Source organism: Sciurus carolinensis, chromosome 7 (genome assembly GCF_902686445.1).
Source record: "Sciurus carolinensis chromosome 7, mSciCar1.2, whole genome shotgun sequence".
Lineage (NCBI taxonomy): Eukaryota > Metazoa > Chordata > Mammalia > Rodentia > Sciuridae > Sciurus > Sciurus carolinensis.
In genome coordinates, this window is record NC_062219.1 from 65,872,354 (window position 1) to 65,896,387 (window position 24,034).

At 36.4% G+C, this 24,034-nt stretch overlaps 1 protein-coding gene across 4 annotated transcripts in view; it reads left to right on the forward strand.

Annotated features, from left to right (window-relative positions):
* Window positions 1–16,543, forward strand: part of Gpr63 (G protein-coupled receptor 63) — a 38,158-nt gene extending 21,615 nt beyond the window's left edge. For 2 of the 4 annotated variants that reach the window (XM_047558647.1, XM_047558649.1), the window contains exon 2: window positions 14,886–16,543. In XM_047558647.1, coding sequence (XP_047414603.1) covers window positions 15,036–16,295 — 1,260 coding nt within the window. In that variant the 5' untranslated portion in view covers window positions 14,886–15,035 and the 3' untranslated portion in view covers window positions 16,296–16,543. Of the gene's footprint in view, window positions 1–8,518; window positions 8,623–9,621; window positions 9,814–14,885 lie in introns of those variants that run through there. The other 2 variants (XM_047558648.1, XM_047558650.1) reach the window with 2 other exon arrangements.
* The last annotated feature ends 7,491 nt before the right edge of the window (window positions 16,544–24,034 follow it).

The following is a 24,034-nucleotide window of genomic DNA, read 5'->3' on the forward strand; positions in this document are numbered from 1 at the left end:
TAGCAGCTGCAGTTTGAAGAAGTTTAAGAGTTAGTGTTAGACTGACTTCAGAGTTCTAAAGTATGCACATAAAAATTTAGAAAATCTAAAGCATTCTCCATTCACATAGTTTATTTTACTCTAACCAAGTGTTTGGATTTCAAGAAATCATCCAGACAACTCAAATTTTAGTCAGCATTATGAAAATAGTGTCTAAGGATGAGGAACAGTGAAATTTTCCTTATGTTAGGCACACTTTGGTTCTTTTAGTTTAGGAAGTATAATTTTACTCACAGAAATGTCCTTGTTTTAGTCACTGCCCTATATTTATTTTTGGTTATTTCATCAACTCTGCATAAAGCACAGTGTCTTTTCTCATGCTGCCACAAGTCTTCAGGGAATGGTGTTCTGAAGAAAAATGGAAGTCTTTGGAGAAGGCTGGTCTCAAAATAAAACCTTCAAGGTGTAAGCCCAGGGGTGTTGGACACATCTAGGAACAACACTTTTAACATTGCAAATTGGTATGTTAATGAAATTAGAGTCCCTTTTTTCTTCTTAGGAAGATGAGAGAGGCAGCAAAGCATTTTGAAAAGAATAGAAACTTTGGAGCCAGGCTGCCCTGGGTTCTGCCCTGGGTTCTGCCCTGGGTTCCCACCAGTGCTGGAAGCCACCCTCTTTGTATCTTGGAGAAATAGCTTGTACCTTTGGGGCTGTTTTTCAGGATTAATAATATATGCCAAGGACTGGTACATAATAATAATGAGGACTATGGAAATGGTAGGTAAAATTGCACATCTTAATTTTTTCATATATTCTTGAATAAGACTTTTTCCCCCTAAATGTGACGATGATTCCCAGACCAGAGCCAGGTTTCCTGAGTGTTAATCCTAACTCTACTGTTTACTAGCTGTGTGATCCTGGGAAAGGTATCTAATTACTTTGTTGCTCAGCTTTCTCATCTATAAGAGGACAGTTATGATGCCCATCTTCTAGAGCTATTAATCATACTGATTTTTGTAAAGAGTGCAGAGTGGTGTTTAGCTAATATGAAAGCACTAAGTAAGTACTTGATGAATATTAACCCCAGGCTGGCATTAATTGGTTATTGTTACTAATAAAGGTAAAGGGAGTAGAGAGAGGATGAGAGGCAGTGTTTTTGTTTAAGACATGATGGATATGACAGAGTTTTGTTAAGTGAAAATTGGCAACTCTGAAACTGGCACAAATTCATATGACTGTTAAGTAGGAATAGCAGAGTGGTGGAGATTTTTCACTTTTAGCTCACTTTTAGGAGAAATTATACAAAAATGTTTTTACAAGAATGATATCTGTGGTATTCTCCACTGTCAGGAAAAGAAACCAATAAGAAAAGGAATGCGATTTGAGTGGGAAATGCTTACATGTAGCACTAAACCAGCAGTGATAAATATGAAACATTTTTCTTATTTGGTTGAAAAGTTGCTAGGTATGTATGTGCACATGCACATACAAAGAATATAATTACATACATATGTATATAATGTATTTTTTAATATAAAGTTGGCAGGAATAAGTCTAGGGACTATTTTCTGAGTACCATTGAATGTCATAGTACATAAAATATATTTGCTTTGAATTAGCATAAATAATACTAGAGCTATCAAATCTTCAAATAAGACTTTGTTTTGATTCAAATGTAATATCTAGTGGACACATGTAGATGTTCTTATCCCGTCCTTGTGGCTCACGCTTATGTTAATCGACCATAGCTACTGCTCACAGATAAAGATCAAACAACAGAAGACATCTCAAAGGTAAAGCAAACTTGTAGGTGAGACCCAAGAATGTGTATATATATCTATAAGATGAGAAATGAAATGCTTTTTATGGCAGAGTGATTTTTCTCTCCATTCATATTTTGCAGAGATTTTTTAAAAAAGAGAATAAAAACAGATGGGTTCAGTGGTTTCTTAGCATGAACTTTGAGAATATTTCTACGACGGAAGATTTTTTTTTTTTAAGTTTGCATCTTATTTTCTGAAGACCATAGTAGGCCATAGTAGGTATTTTAAGATACATGTATCTAATAAAGATGTCTATATCTATATATTTATTCTGTGAGACATAAAAAATACTTTTACGAATTGTTACCACCAATGCTGATCCTATTTTATTGGTTTGGTTTTTTGCTTGTTTGTCCCCAACAGTCATTAAATGACCACAAGGTGGCGTGTTATAAATAGTAGAAGATGTCTGGAAGTCCATTTGTATATATAACTATGACTATCATTCTTCTTTCCTTTTCTTCTTGCACCAGAAATAACATTAAAAATGTGTGTTGGATCAGACATTACGTTCCTGTGTTCATATATGAATACACAACCAGTGTAACTCCACACTGTATACAACCCCAGTAATGGGAAGTTATGCTCCATGTGTGTATAATATGTCAAAATACATTCTACTGTCATGTATATCTAAAAAGAACAAATTTTTAAGAGTACAGACATATAAAAAAATAAATACATTGGAAATTTTGCTTTAGTGAGGAGGAAACTACCTTGTTCTTCCCAGGTTCTTCTGTTTGAATATCATACGACAAGTAAGCACTGGACATTTCTGGAAGGTTGAAGGAAGGAAGGCTGCCCACAGAAACTGCCTCAGTTTCCTTGGAAACTGAGGAATAGCAGAGCAGTGAGTTCCCAGGGTGTGTGAGGGCTCACCTGCCTTGATGGCTAAAATTCAAAACACAGGCATTGCTAAACGCTAGTGAGAACATAGCGAAACTGAATTGCTCATATATTGGTGGAGGGACTGTAAAGTAGAACAGCTACTCTGGAAAACACTTTGGCAGTTTCTTATAAAATTAATATGCATTTACCTAATGATCCAGGAATTGAATTCTTGGGCATTTATCCAGAGAAAGCAAAACTTCTATTTACACCAAAATTCATATCAAATGTTCACAGAAGCTTTATATATTGTTTACAAAAGCTGTAAACAATTCTTATGTCTCCCAGTGGTTAAACTGTTGTTGATGTGTGGAATATTATTCAGCAAGAAATAGGAACAAACTACTGATGCATAAAACAGCTTGAATGAATCTCAACAAAATTATGCTAAGTGAAAATGCCGGTCTCAAAAGATCACATACTGTATGATTGTATTAAATTCTTAAAATGATAGACTTATAGACATCAATAATGGATTAGATCAATGGTTGTCAGGGGTCAGGAATGGTGGGGGAGTGGGACGGAAGGGTGTATCCTTAAAAGGATAACAGGGGTGATCCTTGCAGTTACAGAACTGTGTCTTGACTGTCCATTGTCAATATCTTGATGGTGGTATTTTGGATAGTTTGGCAAGAAACTTGTGGAAACTGGATAGGTAGGATATAAGTATTGTTTCTGAAAACGGCATGTGAATCTACAATTATCACAAAACAAAAGGTTTAAAAATACATATTACTTGGTTTGGCTCTGACTGAGATTCTAATATATAGATGTTATTCTAAATCATGGAGACACTATATTTAAGTTGGATCAAAAAGATTCCATAATCGATTTAAAACTAATTTACTGTGTCCACCTGTAAATTGATTATGAAGAATCAGTTCATATGAAAATATGATATAAAGGTTATTTGCATTTCTCCAGTGTTTCCTGCACCTAATAACAAGTGAGAATGTGAACAAATCAGTGGGAAAATATTTTTTTCTATACTTCCCTTGAATTTCTCCATTATCTTAGTATTTGTTATATATATTCAAACACTGTTCCCAGAGCACAGGTATGGACAGCTCCATTTTTATAGCTGGATTCATTATTATTGATGATGGTGCTTCCCAATTTACTGGCAGGGAGAAACAAGTCATGGCCTTTTACATTTCCTTAGGCTAGAATAGCATTTAATCTATAAGTAGAGCTCTAGAGGTTTGACAGCTGAAAACAACTTACCAAAGACCCCTGAATCATTTCTTCTCTGTAATGTGCTTGGGAATCACTTCAGGATCTTTTTAAAATGCAGATTCTAATTCAGTACGTCTGGAGCCAGATATTCTGCATTTCCAACAAGCTTCCAGTGGTGCAGATGCTGCTGGTCTGTGGACCACCCTTTGAAGAGTAAATTCCCAGATGATACAGCAGACTTGCTAATTTTTTTATTTTTGCAAGCAATGAGGAAGAAGCAGGTCCAATGAACAAAGATACCAACTGGCTTCATATTAAAGACCCTATCATTTAGACCAAAGAGGGTGAAATGATAAGAGATAGAAAATACAGGAAAAGGAGAGAGTAGCAAATTACTAGTGCTATGAAGTCCTTCCTAGAGCAACAACAGCCTGCACTACAAGAAGTAGAAGCACCCATGAGGGCACGTGGAAGCTAAAGACATTAGAAACTAGAGGAAGCATCAGAAGCAGATGTTGGAACAGTTTGATTGGAGTGGTGGAGGTGGGGGCAAAACATCCACCTACACTTGTCCCCATTAGCCTGTGAATATATAAGCATTGGAAACGTCCTGGAAATATGTGCTGTAGAGTTGCTTCAATAGAGTTCACTAACTCCCAGAGAAAACCATGGATCCCAGTGAGAGAAGCAAGCCGTTCAGAACCTATCTTTGTGTAGTCTTTGGGGAGCTCTAAAGATGCACAGTAGCAGACCAGTCATGGAGAAAGCCCGTCAACCATGTATCGTACACATCTGTGTCTTTAATGACATTACAGCATAAATTAAAGAAACTAGGAAAATGAATAGTACTTGTTAAAATATGTCTATCATAGAGGTGGTTAAGTTCATGCACTAAGCTCAGTGTTAGTTGGGTTACTCGCTCAGCTATAAAAAAATATTCATAGAGTTAGGGTTTACTGTATTGGAATTTCCTTGAGGCATGGTTTTATTTTTTCTTTCAAACAAATTGAAAATATTCCTGTGATTCAAGTTAATTATTTTTACCTTCTCATAAAAATAATAAAAGCGACTGGGCATGTACCTGTAGTGCCAGAGACTGGGAAGTCTGAGGCCGAAAGATTGCAAGTTCAAGCCAGCCTGGGCAGCTTAGGAGACTCTGTCTCAAAACTTAAAAAATAAATCAAAAGGGCTGGGGTTCAGGAACATGGTCATAGCAGTAAGCAGGAGGGGAAAAAGTTAAAGAATTTTTTAGAGGTAAAATTCACAGTACTGAGTCACTGGTTTTGTGTGCTCAAAGAGGGATAAGTGGTATTTTGTAGGAGTGAGTGAGTTTGCACTCCAGTGGCACTGGATTGGTAACCTACGAGTTTATGTTTGTTCTCTGTCACATGGGTCTGCTTGCCCTTCCACTTTTCACCATGAGTTGAAGCAGCAGGAACCCCTTGTCTGAACCATGTCCTTAAACTACCAACCTTCTGGGGAATACCTGGAAAGGAGCACAGCTTTGAGAGGCTACTCCAGAATCAGTAGCCAAAGTAAGCCCATTCCCTTTACAAATCACTCTGTCTGGAGTATTCTGTAACAGCAACAGAAAATAAACTAAGACGATAGAAGGAGATTTTCAAGTTTTAACAAATCAGTTATAGATGTAGACTGGCATATAATTTGTCTTAAGATTTGGGGTTCATTATCTAATAAAACTTGGTATTTCCTACTAAGTGTTGAATTTGCAGTCAAACAGCATCATGAGAAATGTCAGTGGTTGTAAGTAATGTGTCTGTGAACTATTAAAAGCTGATGAAATTAAATCAACTATTTTTTTGGTCAGTAATAGTTTTGAGGCAGGTAAAGATCCTCAGTAGAACAATGACCTAGTGAATGCAAACTACAGAATAAGAAATAGAAATAGACAACAAAAGGAATATGAGCAAAACTCATCATCCACGGGGCACATTTTTTTCTTTTTGCATTTCTCGAAAGATTCCAAAAGGTTAATCTTGTATTAGCCACTTAAAAAGTACATTTTTCTAGTTTTTAATTACTATTAGTTTACTTTTCTATTAAGTGCTGACCTTTCTTCCCATTTGAGTTTCAGTTTTAATTGCCATCAGAAGTCACTTGCTAACATTTAATTTCTTCTTAGTATTTGTTGGAAAGAGCAAACATGAATGCAAATAAATCCTCTTACTTAATTTAATTTTTTTAAGTGTCCGTGGAAAAACTGAATGTTCCTTTGAACATACTGAGAAAATTCTTCTCTTTTGTGGTGATTGTTCTGATTGAAATTAGAAATGTATTAGGAATGAAACAGTTATAAATAGAACATTGTCTATATATAGTTCATGTTGAAAATATGCCTAGAGCATTTTTTCCCATAAGCTTTATTGAGCACAGGTTTTAAGTTGACTATACCATAGAAATCAGTGAGAATTTGACACAGTGATGATTTTGTTTTTATTTAAAACAACAACAACAAAAGGACAAGGGCTAGGGGGATAGCTCAGTGGTAGAACATGTGCTTAGCATGCACAAAACCCTGGTTCGATAAAAAATAAATAATTAAACAAATTAAATAACTTTAAATGAACCCTTCTCTACCCCACCCACTGCACTTTATCATTGCACATTCATTTTTTGGTTAGTTTATTCAAAGCTTCTTTTTGCTCTACTTATGGGTGGGTAAGTGAAAGATTAACAGAATTCAGCTGAAAAAATTGTGGACATTACTTTAGCAATGTAAATATATTTGTTAGCTATTTTTAAAATTGTAACAAAAGATGCACAATGAAAGTGATTGCTTTTGTTTTTAATGAAATAAAGATGAGATTTGAGCTGCTGCTTTATTTCCAGAATTCAGGATACTCAGAATATATTTGCTTCCATCCTTCTGTGTCCTTTGTGGACCTTTCCCCCTTGCTAATTAGAATCTTTAGACATATGGTAAGGGTCTAATATAGGCAATGGATAGGGATTTATGTTCGATTCATCTTCTTTCTCCTCTGTTAGTTTTCAGGTTACTTTCATACTTGAATCAGAGGAAAGATGGCAACAGAGGGAGTAAACCTTGAAGGCCAAGTAAAATAATTCTTGGCTAAGAGTATGACAGATCACAGAGGAGGACAATGGTGTGACACCTCTTCTCCTCAAGCGTAGCCTCTGGCCAGCAAGGAGATATGCTCCCTAAGCTTACATCAGAACTCTCCTTTCTCTTAGGCTTTTACTTTGTTCAAGATAAAAGTGGAGAGTTTGAGTAAAGACAATATTTCAAATCCTTCCTGTTTGTTCTACTATGTCAGTAATGAATCTGCTCTAACACTTGGGGGCTATTATTTTAGTTCTCTTCTAGTCTATATAAGCAGTTCAGTATGTGTTCACTTTGCTTATGGAAGGAAGAAAGAAGCAATTGTTTTGAAGTGTTGCTGCTGAAACCTTCCCAGCAACTGGAATAAAGACTTCAGAACATGATCAGTGAAGCGCGTTGGTTTAGGGATGTTGTGCTAGGACTGGAGATGGTAACAGACAGAGGTCTCTGCTGGGAGCCCTCAGAAACTTGAGCCCATATCTTTTGCTTGCACTGTTTTAGAGAAGATCTTCAGTCTGTGGTTTGCTTCTCACTCTGGTCTCAATGGTTGAAGGGAGGGTAATACAAATACATGATTACTGATAGCATTTTAATTATGTGTAGAGTGCATAGTTTTTTTTTTTTTTTTGAGTGCATAGCTTTATGATAGGGCTGATAGGTTATAAATAAGATAGATTGTGGCCTGCATCCTAGAGGAATTTTACACAGGAAACAAGAAAAGCGTGACAGAAAAATACAGATCAGTATTGGTTTAATGTGAAAAATTTTTTACAAAACCAGGAATGAATATGGAGAACATATTTTGCTTCCTTAGTTTGCTATCAGAAAATAAATCCTTTTTGTCAATTTGGTGACTATTTTACTGTTTATATACATATGCATATATACATGCATGCATACACACATTATAAATGCACATGAAAGGAAGAGAAAATATAGGATCTGATTCAAGTCAAACAGCATATAAAGAGAACATATCTATTGAGCTATAAGGGATTTTAAAAATTTTATACACACACACACACACACACACACAAACATGTACACAGAGGCAACCTGATGAATTTTAACATCAAGGCAGACTTTTACATAATGACTTTATTTCTAAGGGTATGGGCCATAGGGTGGAGCTCTCGTCCTTTTTTTAAGAATGGCAACCTGAGTCATGGTAGAGAAAACTGATAGTGAGACACTGCATTTAGCTTGCACTCTGAATATTGTGCCACTTGGGGGTCTAAATTGGCCTGAGAAGGCTAGCAAGATTCTCCTAGAGGAGACAGAGATGCAGTAATAGAGCTGGCAAGGCCAGTATACTTCAGCATGTGTGTAGATCCAAGGGTGGTCTCATATCTGAGACTGGAAATGGAGGTTGGTTTTGAAAACTTTCAGGGCTCAGAATAAGATCATACAGCAAAAAATAAAAGCGGGGAGTGGGGAAAGGGAGGTGAAAGAGGAGAGGAAAAACATCTTGAAGAAATGGCGATGGTGAAGCGATTAGAAAAGAAGTCCTGTTTAGTTGACTGTAGTTCATGCAGCTGTCCCACTTTTTTGTTCCTCTCTGCATTCCCAGTTTTGATGAGAGCTGCTTGCGGAGTTTTATGGAAACCCTGAACATTTGGATATGTGAAACTCTTCTCTGAAAACCAGCTAGCATTTCTATTACTACAGCATCAGGAAATCTTATTGGGCACTGAAACACTTGGTATCAAGAAATCTTTCCTTAAGTACTTACTTTTATTAGGATTTTAGAATTTCCCTTTCTGTTGTTTCATGTGAGGTTGTGCTTAAAAGATGGTCATTCTAACTTTAGAGACCACATGTGAAAACTAATTTCATTACTTTGGAACTTAATTGTATTTGTACCACATAATATTGTTGACATTTACACTGGGAATCACTGAGCAAATTCAGCACTGTTAAAATTCTTTTTTAATTGAATCTTATTTTTGGAAACAAAAAGTCTGAATTTCCTATGCATATTTAGATTCCATATGTCAGAGATTTCTTGGCAGGCCTAAACATTTGTAATCAAGACATCAAGCCCAACATTTACATGAATGTCTTCATTAAAATACAGACATAATTGTGATTAATTTCTCAATCAAATACATTTCTAAATCTGTTGTAGCTACTTTTGAAATTTAATAATGTCTTTGAAAATTTATGTGATGTAAGTGAAAACAAACTAGGTGTTTTATTTTTCTTGTACTTGTAACATTTCTGTACATTATTCACAGTTTTAGCAGTATAGAGCAATGACTAAGAGCAAACTTCTTGGGTTTAAGTCCCAGTTTTACCCATCATTAGTTGTGTGACCCTGGGCAAGTTATTTGACCTCCCTATGGAACAGTTTTCTTATCCTTTTAATAGTGAATTTAATAATAACAATAATTTCGTAGAGTTTCTCTGAAATTTTAAATAACTAACATGCACTCAAAGAGCTTAAGACAAATTTTTACGTTATATTTCCTAACAAAACACAGGAGAAAAATGGTCATTCTCTAAGAATAAGCATTGCTTCTTTAAGTACTAAGTATCTTGCTATATCTTTTCCTTTATGCTTCTGGATACTGAAAATTCTAAATGCTTTGTTTTTTAGTTCTTACTCTTTATTCCAAAAGTGTAATTGTAGTGAGTATGAACTTCCTGACTATTTTCCTCTGGTATACACAGGATATTGTGTGCAATGAAGGAGGCACAGGATATTAAACATGCTGACATTATGCTTGATGGTTTAATTTGGCAAAATTACCCAGGATATGGGTGTACTCTAATAAGAGCAAAGTCTCCAATAATGGAAGTAATCTTTATAATCAACGAGCTACCAGATGCCTGACGTGTCTCCAGGAGATGATGCCATATCCAGTAAGTTGAACTTTGATCTCTTATGAGTACTCAGTGACTGTGCTAGATTGGATTTGGTGAGTAGACACATGAAACATGTTGCTGAGCTCATGTACAACGTACTTCCCTTCCGCCATGGCCATGTCACTCATGAGCCCTTTAGTGAAGAACAGGGGTGACTAGAGAAGGAGATTGATTGATCTCCATAAATTTAGTCATCTGGCTGATACTTAAGTCCTTTTCTCTGAGGTTGCTATTCAGTGTGCTTGAAATGACCAGTCAGCCCAAACATTAACCCCCATTCATGAGTGATTGTACTTATGCACCTCTGATCTATCTCCTTAAAAAAAAGAATAACCAGGTATCCAGGTCAAAGTCTTGCCTAGTTGGATTTTTTCCCTTTGTATGTCCTTCAGGGCTCCCAAGGAGTACTGTCATGCTACAACTCTTTGTTCTTTTTTTTAATTTTTATTTTTAGATGTTGACCGACCTTTATTCATATTATTCATATGTGGTGCTGAGAATTTAACCCAGTGCCTTGCACATGCCAGACAAGCGCTCTACCATTGAACCACAATTCCAAACTCTACAACTTTTTACTCTTGAGTGGCACCAGCATATTTTATAATACCATCTTTAAATCAGACCTGAATTTTCTTCTTCTTTAGTTAACTGGTCATAAAGAAACCCTCAGTGAGGCCACAGGTTAAGTTTAAAGAGAGGCTCAATGTATTAAAAGAGTAGGAGTTATGAAAATTGAAGCTACTTGCTCAGGTTACCCATCTGTGCCCACAGGATTTGCCAGTCATGATTTCACATATGGAATCTCCACTTAAGTTTTAATGTCCTGTGCACTCTTCATTTTTGTGGCTTTGGAGAGCAAGTTCAAATGGAGTGCTCATCTTACAAAATTTTGTTCCAAAAATCTAAATATCTGTACTGTGATTCAGCTGTAGAGTGCCTATCAGATACCATATACCATCCTTATCTGTCGCAGACATTTAAAACACCAGTGAATTTGTTGAATCATATAGGCCAAATGAAAGAATAGCTTTCACAGGAACCTGGACCTATTTTTGAGTCTTGTTTATTACTTATTCAAACCTGGCAGCTTTTCAAGTTTTGTGATAAATGGGTCAGAATAACATCCAAGTGAGGTGAGGTGTATATTACCTCAAGGAAAAAAAAACAAAAAACACCAACTACATTCTGTGCCTCTTTTTTTAGTGATAGGAAGAGGAAGATATCATTTTGGAAGAGATAGTGTGACATTATTAGATCCCTAAGAACACTTACAAAGATCAAGAGCCTCTGAATATTTCTAGGAATTTCTCCACCCTCTGACACACATGTAAATTTCCAATAGTACTACTTACTATTCATTCAGCATATGACTGGACAGCATGGCATTCTGAGGAAAGGAGTGGCAATCAAGGTCCCTGTCAGTGTATTATGTCAGCGTGTTGGGAGAGTTGACAGGGTCCTAGTAGAATAGTAGGAAGCAAATGACTTCAGGTAGTCTTTGCTAACACATATAAAGAAAAAAGCAGAACTTGACAGATCATTAGTTATGTGCCAGATGCCAGGGAATATGTTGATTTGCCTCAACAATGACACCACATCTGGTACAGCATTTATGCTCTCCCAAATCTGTCCATTTTCTGCAAGATCAATTAGGCAAATTGAATGGGGATGTAGTTGGCAAGATCTTCATCCTTCAAGTCCTTAATGGTGATCCTAATCTCTTCTATCCCTATAGGAATGAAATAGTGCTTTTGCTTGTTATTTTCACAGGTAGAGGTAGTTCTAGAGGTTTGCATTTGAACATTACGCCTTTATAGCCCTTACTTCAGATTAGGATACCAGTGAGAATCCACAATTATGTCTGTACCAACTCTACATTTCAAAACTAGGCACAATAAACAAGACATGAGTTCTGGGATGCCTGGGAGTTGGAACTGAGCCCATAACCCATTAATTATGTGATTTCTTTAAACACCTGCTCTGGTCAGTGAAACCCAGTACCACAATACACTCCTGGAATGAGTGTTCAGAGTCATATTCAACAATCCCACAAAATTCTGAATATTTTCTCTTCTCCAGTGTACATTCACCCTGGTAATTAACTGCAGGTGTTTTGGGGGAAGACTGAGAGGAAGATTTACTGTTTAAATATATGGCTGTTTCATATGTGAGTACATGACCTGTGTTAACTCCACATCATGTTCAACCACAAGAATGGGAAGTTAATTAGAATAAGTTATACTCCATATATGTATAATATCTTAAAATACATTCTACTGTCAGGTATATCTAAAAAGAGCAAATAAAAACATTAAAAATATGGCTATGTAGCAAGGTGCTTCCTTCAAAGACCTGGCTTCCTTTTACTCACAGGGCTATAGGACTGTGTATTGGATCAAGTTTGAGAATGTATTGAGAGGCTGCATTTTTCTGTTTTTTAGGTTTTCATCTTATGTTGATCAAGTAGGTTTTCATCCTATGTAGATCTATTAGGTTTTTAATTGTTTCTAGAAACACCAAAGATCTCTGCAAGTCAAACTATTCTGACTACAGGTTTTCACCCGGTTGCCTGTTATGGTAAACATGCTCACCTTGTGCTGTCAGTCTGTGACACTCTGGGATGCTGTCATCCCCATTCAATCCCAGTATCCCATTTCTAGGTGGTAATAGTGCCCACTGTCATTCCTGACCTGCAGAGAAGCTCTTGCAGAGATCTTCAAAGATGCTGGTGATCTTCTCAACCAATGTATTTCTCAAAACCTTGGCCAAGGCATTGTCCTCTGGATCCTCCAGGGTGGACAAGGGAGCGAGGTTCTCATGCTGAATGTTTTCTAGACAGCGACTTGATCCCCTTGTTTGCAGCCCACACTGATACTTTTTAGTTTGGTGCTTACCAAGTTCAGTTCTGCCAGACTTGGTCTACTGGAATGGAGATTGATGCTTTCACACGATGGCACAGAGGAGAGGAGACCCAGACCTGGAGGGTGGTTTCGATCATTTCTGATTTTTTGATTTTCTGTCATTTTTCCGGTGTTTAGCTCCATGTGGACTTTCTGTGGTAACTGATTTCCGTAGCTTCTTTGGGGTTTACAGGGGGGGTTTATCTTCCTCAAAGCACATTACCTTAAAAGGATTAAGGATACATTGTTTTCTCTTCTTCTTTGTTAAGTTAGTAATCTTCACACTATTTGCTTTTTGCCTTAGAACATTTTTAAAAAAAATTTCTGTCTGCAGATGTATCTTTTATTCATACCTTTTGTCCTTTGGGTTTGCACAATTTGTTTTTAAAAATCCATTAACTGTCACTTTGTTGTGATTTGGGGGATGCAGTGTTTGTTGTGAGTCTACCTTTTTTGGGGCGTGGCTGCTGGGAGTTGAACCCAGGGCCTCATGCCATGGGCAAGTGCTCTACCCCTGAACCACATCTCCAGTCCTAGCCCAGTCCACCCTTTCAAACCAGAAATCCAGAACTGTTTGCTAATTATTTTCTCTTTAGTGCCTGAAATATAGTAGGCTCTTCCATAAATATTTGATGACTAACTAAATGAATTGAGTTAGAAGTTTTTATAGTAAGGGGAAGCTTGATGGTAGAAAAGACATTGTGGCTACATATACAAATATAGCAACTTAAAAAGCACCTTTTAAATTAAGCTCGTGCTTTAGTTTCATTCCATTTTTTAAATTTTGTTCTTCAGCATAGTCAAGGAAACTTTTATTTTAGATTTTACTTTTAATTTTTTATTTTTGGGGTATTGGGGATTGAACCTAAGGCCTCTTGCTATACCACAGGGCTATTCCCCCAGCCATGAGGAAACTAAGTATTTTAAACTGTGTACTACTGAAGGATGGTATATGTTTTTTTAAACATATTTTAACACAGTTGGTCAAACATAACTTTAGCTGTTATATTAGACTTGATATATATTTGTCTATTTATAATTTTTCTCGGGAGGTAGACTTGTATTGAGGCTGATTTATATAGTAAGCAGTTTTATTCTTAATGATATATGTGTTTGGATGGTAATTATGGTAAAGCCCTTCAACACCTTTACTCCCTCCCCACTGATCCCTTTGTGGTTATAAAGTTTGAGAACCACTGGCAAAGTGTAGGATCTTATCCAGGAATGTTTGCATCTCACAGTGAATATGCGAGGATGGATAAAATGTAGTAAGGGCAAAGAAATTAAGCCATAAAATGAGAGGAAGTAGTAAAATTGATATATTGACCAAACAGATCATTGTTTACCTTATTCATTAAGACAGCACTGAATGAGAAAGGGGACTGTGGATAGACACAGGTATGGTAGAGAGCCCATGATTTGACTACAGTGTTCAGTCTGAGATCTCACAAGTGAGATGCCTACCTTTCATATATCAAGAAATGAGTATATGAGATTTTAGGTAATTACCATAAAAATCAATGACTTAATTCTAAGTCCATATAATGAGCAAATTACAATTTTGATTTCAACTTCTGTGTCTTTCCCCCTAATCTTTTAAGAGTTTATTGAAGTCTACACAGAAATGCAAAGAAAATTCTTTGTAAGTAAAAGTTACTTCTCTAGGAAAGACCTACAGAAGGGAGAAAATGGGTTGGTAAGATAATAGATTAAGAAAGTCCCTTACATAAAACTTGTGGGTTGCAGAAATTGGTAGAAAGTTGCATGTATGGGTTTGTTGGGATGAACCCAAATACTATGTATAAAGCTCTTAAAAAAATTAGTACTCTTAAGAGAACCATATAATACAATGTGTATTAATAGTAACTATAGCAAGGCCATTAACATTATTGTAAATTTTTAAAAAGTTAACAATGAATGATGTTATAACTTTTGTCTTTGTGGCAGTAATACATTTTGAAATCCTTTTCACTTTATATATGAATGTCATGAAATTTCCATCATGGTTGACTCAGAGTAAAACAACAGAGCAACAATATTTTAATGCCGATGAGGCTTTATTTTCAAGGGATGAAAAAGAGCAAAACTGATCCTTCATGAAGTAAGAACTCAAATGTTATTTACAAAGCTATTTCTCACTTACTTTTCATGTTTTGGCCTTGTTTTCAGGCAAAAGAACTCCTGTGGAAGATGGAACCCTTTGTCCATTTTCCAGAATGTGTTTCCAAGTCCATCAGTGGAACCTGATACTGCTGTTCTGTGTTGAAATGTTTGAAGAACACACACATCTCTGCCTGCACCTACCGTCCTCCTGAAACCATGGTCTTCTCAGCAGTGTTGACTTCGTCCCATACTGGGGCATCCAACACGACATTTGTAGTTTATGAAAACTCCCACATGAATATTACAGCCCCTCCACCATTCCAGCCACCCAGCATTGGTCCACTGCTTAGATACAGTTTTGAAACCATGGCTCCCACTGGTTTCAGTTCCTTGACAGTGAATAGTACAGGTGTGCCCCCAACACCAGCTGTTTTTAAGAGTCTGAGCTTGCCTCTCCAGATCATCCTTTCTGCTATCATGATATTTATTCTGTTTGTGTCTTTCCTTGGGAACTTGGTTGTTTGCCTCATGGTTTACCAAAAAGCAGCCATGCGATCTGCAATTAACATCCTCCTTGCCAGCCTGGCTTTTGCAGATATGCTGCTTGCGGTGCTGAACATGCCCTTTGCTCTGGTAACTATTCTTACTACCAGATGGATTTTTGGGAAATTCTTCTGTAGGGTATCAGCTATGTTTTTCTGGTTGTTTGTGATAGAGGGAGTTGCCATCCTACTCATCATTAGCATTGATAGATTCCTTATTATAGTCCAGAGGCAGGATAAGCTAAATCCATATAGGGCTAAAGTTCTGATTGCAGTTTCTTGGGCAACTTCTTTTTGTGTAGCTTTTCCTTTGGCTGTAGGAAACCCTGACCTGCAGATACCTTCCCGAGCCCCCCAGTGTGTGTTCGGGTACACAACCAATCCCGGTTACCAGGCCTATGTGATTTTGATTTCTCTCATTTCTTTTTTCATACCTTTCCTGGTGATACTGTATTCATTTATGGGCATACTCAACACCCTTCGGCACAATGCCTTGAGGATCCATAGCTACCCTGAAGGTATATGCCTCAGCCAGGCCAGCAAACTGGGTCTCATGAGTCTACAGAGGCCCTTCCAGATGAGCATTGACATGGGCTTTAAAACACGTGCCTTCACCACCATTTTGATTCTCTTTGCTGTTTTCATTGTCTGCTGGGCTCCATTCACCACTTACAGCCTTGTGGCAACATTCAGTAAGCACTTTTACTATAAGCACAACTTTTTTGAGATTAGTACCTGGCTACTCTGGCTCTGCTACCTCAAGTCTGCATTGAACCCACTGATCTACTACTGGAGGATTAAGAAATTCCATGACGCCTGCCTGGACATGATGCCGAAGTCCTTCAAGTTTCTGCCACAACTCCCTGGTCACACAAGGCGACGGATACGTCCTAGTGCTGTCTATGTGTGTGGGGAACATCGGACGGTGGTGTGAATATTGGAGCTATCTGTCATTTGGGGTGATGATTGTTCTTTATTGACTTTGAACTTTTTCACATGGCTTTTCCACTTAAACTTTATTGTGTTTTATAAGGTGTGTGTGTGTGTGTGTGTGTGTGTGTGTGTGTGCAGTGTAAAGAAAGTATAGTAATCCTGTTACCAAGGATACACAATAGGAAAGTGATCACAAATGTTACCTTCAGGGTTCAAGAAAAATCCTTGGTTTAGACTGGGGAGATTGTTTTATTGACTAATTTTTTTTTTTTTTTTTTTTTTTTTTTTTTTTTTTTTTTTGGTGTGTGTGGCAGGAATCAGGATTGTACTTTATTGAGCCTGCAGTTATCTTGAATTGTTAGTGTTTTGTATGCTGCTAAGGAATGCTTAGTTGAATTTATCAATTCTTATTTTCTGGACAACACTGCTGCTTCTTGCCATCACATTGGAGCCAAAACCCCCATACATCTCAGTTGGTAAATATTTAGTTTTATTTTTAAAAATAACCCCAGGATGTTAGTGACATTTTAAAGGTCATTACTATTTACTTTGGTGCACTTTAAGAAAAAAAATGTACAAATTCATTCAGTCATATTTTTCAGAATTGTTTTTGTACATGACATGTTGTGCTTCAGGAAATGTGCACTGTCATTTCTAGGAAGATGATTTTTTAAAAAAATGTTTTATCTGCATGTACAGTTTTGAAAGAGAGAACATAAAAATGTAGAAAACTTTCAAAGCACAATAGCAACTCTTCAGAGCAATAGGGAATGATTGGGGCAACAGAACCCCTTGCATATTCAAAGGGGAATGCAGTGTGGGGCATAGCTGGTGAAGGCTGTGGCAGTTCCTTTTACTCAAGTAGTCTCACTGAGTGTAGTAGGGAGTACTACCACCATTTACGGACACCTACGTGCCAGGCACTGTGTATCGTTTGATCCTCATGTCATTCTGTAAGGTAGATGTTATTTTTAACTTTTTACAGATGAAGAAAACATGACTTGGCTTAAAATCCCGCCCAAGGTTAGTGGTAGAGCTGGGATCCAAACATCTGCTGAGATCCTGAGACTACTGTTTCACTGTGCCACACAGACACTTTGTTCAGTATAAATGTTTCATAGTCATGAGGGAACTCTGCCTATCCTTTAAATTTTTTTTTTTAACTGTAATGCTTTCTTTAAAAATAGCTTCATGTTTTAATTACCAAGAGAAATATGAAACTAACAGAAAGTCTGGAAAATAGAAAACATAAAATCACTTATGGATCTTAAAAAATCTAAAGATAAAAATAAACATGAAAATCAGTCAATAAGGTGACTTTTTGGTATGCAAAACAAGTAACCAACAATTATTGAGCAGTTAAATACAGATAATATGTAGGTCTTGCCCTTGTGGGTTTGGAGGTTTCCAGTGGTCCAGCTGTATTAGTTCTAAATGTTCTGGGCAAAACAGTTTTGTCACCCAATGCTTGTCCTAACAGAGCTAGACTTTGTGAATGTACTCAGAGGTGTTTCTACCACAAAGAAGAAAGATAAACCCTGATCTGAGCCTAGAGCAGGTTTTAGTAGGGAAGATCTGGGGTTTCAAACTATTTTTCTCTTGCTGACTATCTTTCTCCTCAGGTGCATGCAGGGCTTTGGTCAGCTCCCGTTACTACTGGCATACTTTATAATAGCCAACTGGAATGGAACTACAGACTAAGGCCATAAGGGCTGAAAATGTGTCCTCTTGGCTATATCATGGACTAAATCGGTAATTTAACCATGGATTTATAGCATCTTTTCAGAATTTTAGTGCTTTGTGAGCCATTGGAAAAAAATCAGTCTATTTCTTCAGTTGTAAAACCAGAGTTGGATTAGGTGAATCTTTAGGGTCTTATCCAACTCCAATGTGCTTTTCCTTCCTATGAGAGTATAGCTATTTGAAGAGCTCAGCTGATTTCAGCATAACTCTTTGGTATCCAGTATTACTTCTTTACATTTTACTTCATTAGTTATTTCTTAGAAATGACTATCTTAAAAACTGGTGACTTGGTATAAGGAGTTAGGATGTTGGGAGACCCTGCTTGGCAATTTCAATGGTTTTGGAATTCACTGTCCATTTAAAGAACTCTTCTGGGACTCAAGTATATTATTCAAAATGTTGTGGGGTCATCTTCAGATGGTAGTCACCTACCTCTTTAATTTCTAATTTATTGTAACCACAGATAAAATTGTTTTTGTCCATGGGGATTCTTAGGACATAAACACTGCAGTAGATACTAGTAGCATGTTGATGTGTATTTTGCTTTCCATTGTCAACATAAACTGGATTCAAGCAGATATTAATAAGGATATTTGAGATTCAGCTTTCTCTCAGGAAAGTTGGCATGATCTGTAGTCATCTTACATATTGGTAGGTCTTCAGACTTTTGTGACTGGAGTTGACTGTGCTTTGTTTTCTCATTTGATGAGCAGTCTATAGGTGCTTTTGTGCTACTGAGTTGTCAGTGTCTCCCTTGCCGAGAGCTCAGGAGAGCCTGCTCAGATGCTCATTGTCCCTGAGAGAAGACTGTGAGGGCTTTTGTGAGAATTCAGCAACAACACTGAGCAGTTCTCTTTACACTGGATAATCTTGATCAGATGAAAGTTTACAAATCATTTTGAACATTTAAGTTTGTATACATTTCGAAAGCTTTAAGAAAAGTACTATGGTGCACCTTCAATAAATTTAGGTGCAAAATTGCTTGTTGCTTATTCCCCCATATTTTCTTGAGGGGAGGAAAACCACTACTATTTATCACTGCTGACTGACATAATCAGAAGTGATGCTGTTTTCTTTTCCTTCTGGCTAATAAATAAGAAGCATGAAAGAGATAATTAAATATTTGTGGTCAAAAGGAAAAGTCTAGAGAAATCACAAATAGTCTTTGGTAGTGATATTTGAATTTTAATAAGTGTTTTAAGTATTCCTAAGCAAGAGAACCAATGCAGATCCCTTGACCCACGGAGGGTCTGTATTTGAGCCCAGGAATGTACATTTTTATTTTATTGAGCATATTGCCTGATTGTGGTTCAGGTGGTCCCTAGGGCACACTTCCAAAAAACACTCCTGAAGAAAATATATCCTTTAAATATTATCTGTTTTATCTCAAAATAATTGTTTTGTGTTGGAAACCATTATCTCCTGGTGCATGAGGAGTCCACATTGAGAGGAAAATCTACATGTGTTTGTGCCTGATTGGCCACTATGTGTGTTAGTATGGATCTTGCCAGTGTTAGCTTTACTTTCTTTTGACTGGCAAAATTATGATAAACCATATTGTATGTTTCACAGTAGAGCAAGAAGAATGACTTAATAATTAATTCATGACTTTTAGAAACCTATTTGCTCTACTTACTTTTCTCCTAGAGACACCTCTCTCTAGGATATCTCTTTATTGTATGTAATTTCCTGAAAAATGTGAGGGAAATGTAAAAATTCATCTAATACCTATTGCTCTGCTTATGCCAGTTGTGTTCAATGGAAGCATGAAGTAAAATAAAGTAACCTTTTTGATCTATGTATCTGTTGCTGACAAAGATATTTAATTTGTTGATCTTTGCTTTTGTTTACATGAAAATATTTATGGATATATCACAGACGTTTTCTTTTGCTTGACATTTTATTCTACTATGATTTTTAGTTTAAGTTTAAAGAACTGCTAGATGTAAATTTATTTTTACAAATATAGTCCTGTTAAAAAGGCCTTCATTGAAAACTCAAGTTTTTATAATAATAAATAAAAATATCAAAGCACATGTTTGTTATTGCAAGTAAATGGTAATAATTCTCAGATACCTATTGGTACTAGTCCTTTGTAATTAAAATTAATTTATTTTACAATAGTACCTAACCTACGTGGAAAAAAAGACTTTGAACTTTGGGGTGTAATATTTAGATCTCAAAAATTATGGTTATTTGTGCATATTCTTACTACCCTCAAGAAAAGAGCTCCCAAGGAGAAAATGAATAAATGTTTAACATTTCTAAAGTGCAGTTTTTTTTAAAGAACTTCATTTCATCCTAGAAAAGTTTGTCATGAATAATGTTTTCTGTTAAATTGAAATCTGAGTTTAGTTTCAAATCCTGCTTCCTTCAGGTTCTTATTTTCAAATTAGCTCTCAAAGCCTGTGCGTATGTGCCTTTATTCTAGTTTTATAGGTTTTCACAGTAGAGCAGCATGAAATGAAACTTGACAAAAAACTATTAGTTTTAAAAATCAGTTTTAAGACACTGCTGAGGGAAGTTATGAAAATTTTATAGCTGAGTCATTTAAAATTAGATTGTCAATTGGCAAAGCAATGACAATGTCTGCCTCTATTTTGATAAAGCGATTTCATACTGCAAGTCCATTTCTAAAATGTAAGACCTTTCTAAATTCACTTTTAAATTCCTGGGAAATATCATTTGTTTGTATGTAAAGGTTTCAATTTTGTGCAAATTAGATATGAGTGTTTTAGCTTTTCTTTTTCATGTGCAACTGCTAAATATATTTCTTTTTAAGTTACAAAAGAAGATTGATTTACAAAAGAAGGTTGTCATTGAATCTGCATTCATCTGTTTCCTTTTGAAACAAAGGTAGTAAAGATGTAGCAAAATAGAGAAATATGCTGGAAATAAAAGCATATTCACATCTTTGCAAATATGAACATCACTCAATTCATTCAGAATAAAGAAAACCCCTGTAGAGTGATTTCAACCTTAAATATCAAGGTGGGGTCAATTAGATTTAATTCAAAATGAAAAATAAAAATTTCATTGTCATATCAGACAGAATTTAACCAGATTTGGAAAATTTACAAATCCCAGCCAAGTTACCTGCTGGGTGATTTTGTATAAATTTTGTGTAAATACACCGTGACTTGGTTTTCTCATTTCTAAAATCAGGATGGCGATAATAGTATCTACTTAACAGAAACAATTAGTAGTGAACACATTATTATATATGATGATGATGATGATGATGATTAGATAGCATTTTCTTAGTGCCTCTTAAAATTTGTCACTTCTGCCTTGTCGAGAATTGAGGTACTTTCATGGATTGAAACTAACCTGCCAAGCTGTTCTATGCACTATGCCTTATTCTTAACAGTATATTCATTGCCTTTGAATGATCACAGTGGAGCGAAAATAGTAAAACAGCTTTGTGTCAATTCCCTGTTTGGGTTGTCAGTGAAGAAAATTAAAATACTTACAATGGAAATGAAAAAAGAAAAAAAGAAATTCAGAACTATATAGGAGATTAATAAGAGATTTATTGTAAGGAATTAGTTCACACAATTATAGGGAAATTAGGCAAACCTGAAATCTGGAGGGTAGAACTTCAGAGAGGGAAGACTGGACTCTAAAGAACAGACTTAAACTGCTGTTCCCAGGTGGAATTTCTGCTTCCTCAGAGAGGTCTTAGCTCTGCTTCTAAGACCTTTGAAGTGATGAATCGGGCTCACTTAGATAATCTAGGCCAAACTCCCATACTTAACGTGGACTGATAATAGACTTTAATCACATCTACAAAATGTCTTCACAGCGGCACCTAGATAGTGCTTGATGAAATAACTGGGGACTGTAGCCTAGTCAAATTGACTTTTCAAGGCCATGGCAATGACAATCTTCAGGTGTAAAATATAGTCAAATCATTTTATGGTGCTGTAATTAGTGGTTCAAAAACCAGTCACATAAATCTCAGTGTTGTGTTTGTGGGAGACAAGTTACGATTGTTGCAGAGGATGAGATACTCTGCATTAAATTCAAATTTGCATAATCAGCACAATATCTTTCGCTGGTTTTCAATTTATTTTGAAACTTCTCAAAAAGGAGTAATGGTTGGGCTGGGGAGATAGCTCAGTTGGTAGAATGCTTGCCTTGCAATGCCTTGCAAGCCCAACGCCCTGCGTTCAATCCCCAGCACCGAAAAAAAAAAAAAAAAAAAAAAGGAGTAATGGTTAAATGTATAAACCCAAGTCCTTTCTATATAAGCTTACATTGTGATACTTGTCAGAGGTGATGCTTTTAGTTCAAGGAATTTGAAAACATTTATAATTATAGCAATATTAACTTCAACCATAGAAGTACAATGATAGTAATGACAATAGATACCATTTTGGGTCACTTATTATGCCCAAAATACACACACAGTATTTATTTTAATTCACCCTTTTTCTCCTTTTCTAACTAAGGAACAGTTCTCAGCAGGTTAAATAACTATTTCAGGTAAGGTTCAGATTCAAATCTAGGCCTAATGCCAAAGTTCCTATTTTTTTTCTAGGCACCTTGCCCTTGTTGTTCTCTGATAACAGAACTAAGTCCTTAGTGAGAAGAGCTTACTAAAAATCATACTGGATGATTATTGCTGTTTATACATTAGAAAATAAACTATCATAGAAACAGAACCTGTCTTCAAAGCTAAACCTAGATTGGTTTGGTCTAGATTTTAAGTCATTAACTGTATTTAGCAGAGTCAGAATTCCTGAATCCCTCTGAACCTTGGACATACCTCCTCTAATGTCGTAGAATCTCTATGGCACTTGCTAACCATGTCTCTTAAATATCATGGATCTCAATCCCTTTTGGAAAGGCCTTCACCCTGGTGCATAATTGGTGTTTGACTGCATGTACTTTATCTGAAGTACTGGAGGTTTTCTCTAATGGAGGTGGACATGATAAAGACAGGCAGTTGTGTCAAGGCTGGATGGGGCTTAGATATTGGAAGGGGCCCTGTGTGGCTCCTGGTCACCCCTCCAGCCAGTGCCTATATACTTGTTGGGGACACCTGCCTAAGCCTTCTGTGGGAGAGATACCACAGAATGAAGAAATGTCACAAAGGAGTCCAACAGTTCCACAGAGGAAAAGTGAAAGAACCACCCCTGTGAAGTGATTATTTGTGCTAGAGAAGCCCTTAAGCCAGGGTGCAGGGTTGTGCTTACCTCTGCATCCCCAGTGCTGCTCTGTTCTGGTCCATAGTAGGCACTCAATATTGTTAATAAAACTTAAAAAAAATATGAGTGGCTGAAGAAGAGAAGACCAATATTTGAATGTTCAGAAGAGCTTGGAATTTGGGGATCAGAATGATGCTGGTGTCTTTGTGTATACACTGACCTATTGGGACTTTAATGATTGTTCATAAACATCCATATCACATATAAATATAGTAACCCATCAATTTGGAATTTGTGATAAGTAGGCACTGGATTCTATATGATTATCTAAATGAAGTTGGTGATACCAATTAATATAAACAACATTGAAGAGTATTTAACTATCAAAGATAAATAAGCCTATTGTACTGAGCTGGGAGTCCAGGAGCCCTGGGGTCCCTGTGCCAGCTTTAAAACTCACTCTGTGTCCCTATCACTCTTTCTGCCTACCATTAAGTGGCAGTATTCTAAGACACCTACAAAGTCATTATTCGTATAGTAATTAGAATTGCTTAATCTACTGAATCATTTGTATTTTTAAAAGTACAAAAAAACTTACTATAATTATTAGTTATTTTTGAAAATATTGAAACAATATTTTTAATTATGTAATTTATCTTTTTGACAATGGGTTCTATGATAGTAAGTATCTCCATTATAGGTTTTCAAATAAGTTACACCCTGTATAAAGAAATGCCCAAATTCTTGCAGCAGTTAGAAGGCAGACGGACTCAAACCAGACTCACCAGCTACCAACTTTAGAGCTTTTTCCACTTGACTTGGAGTCAACAATATTTTACTTTCA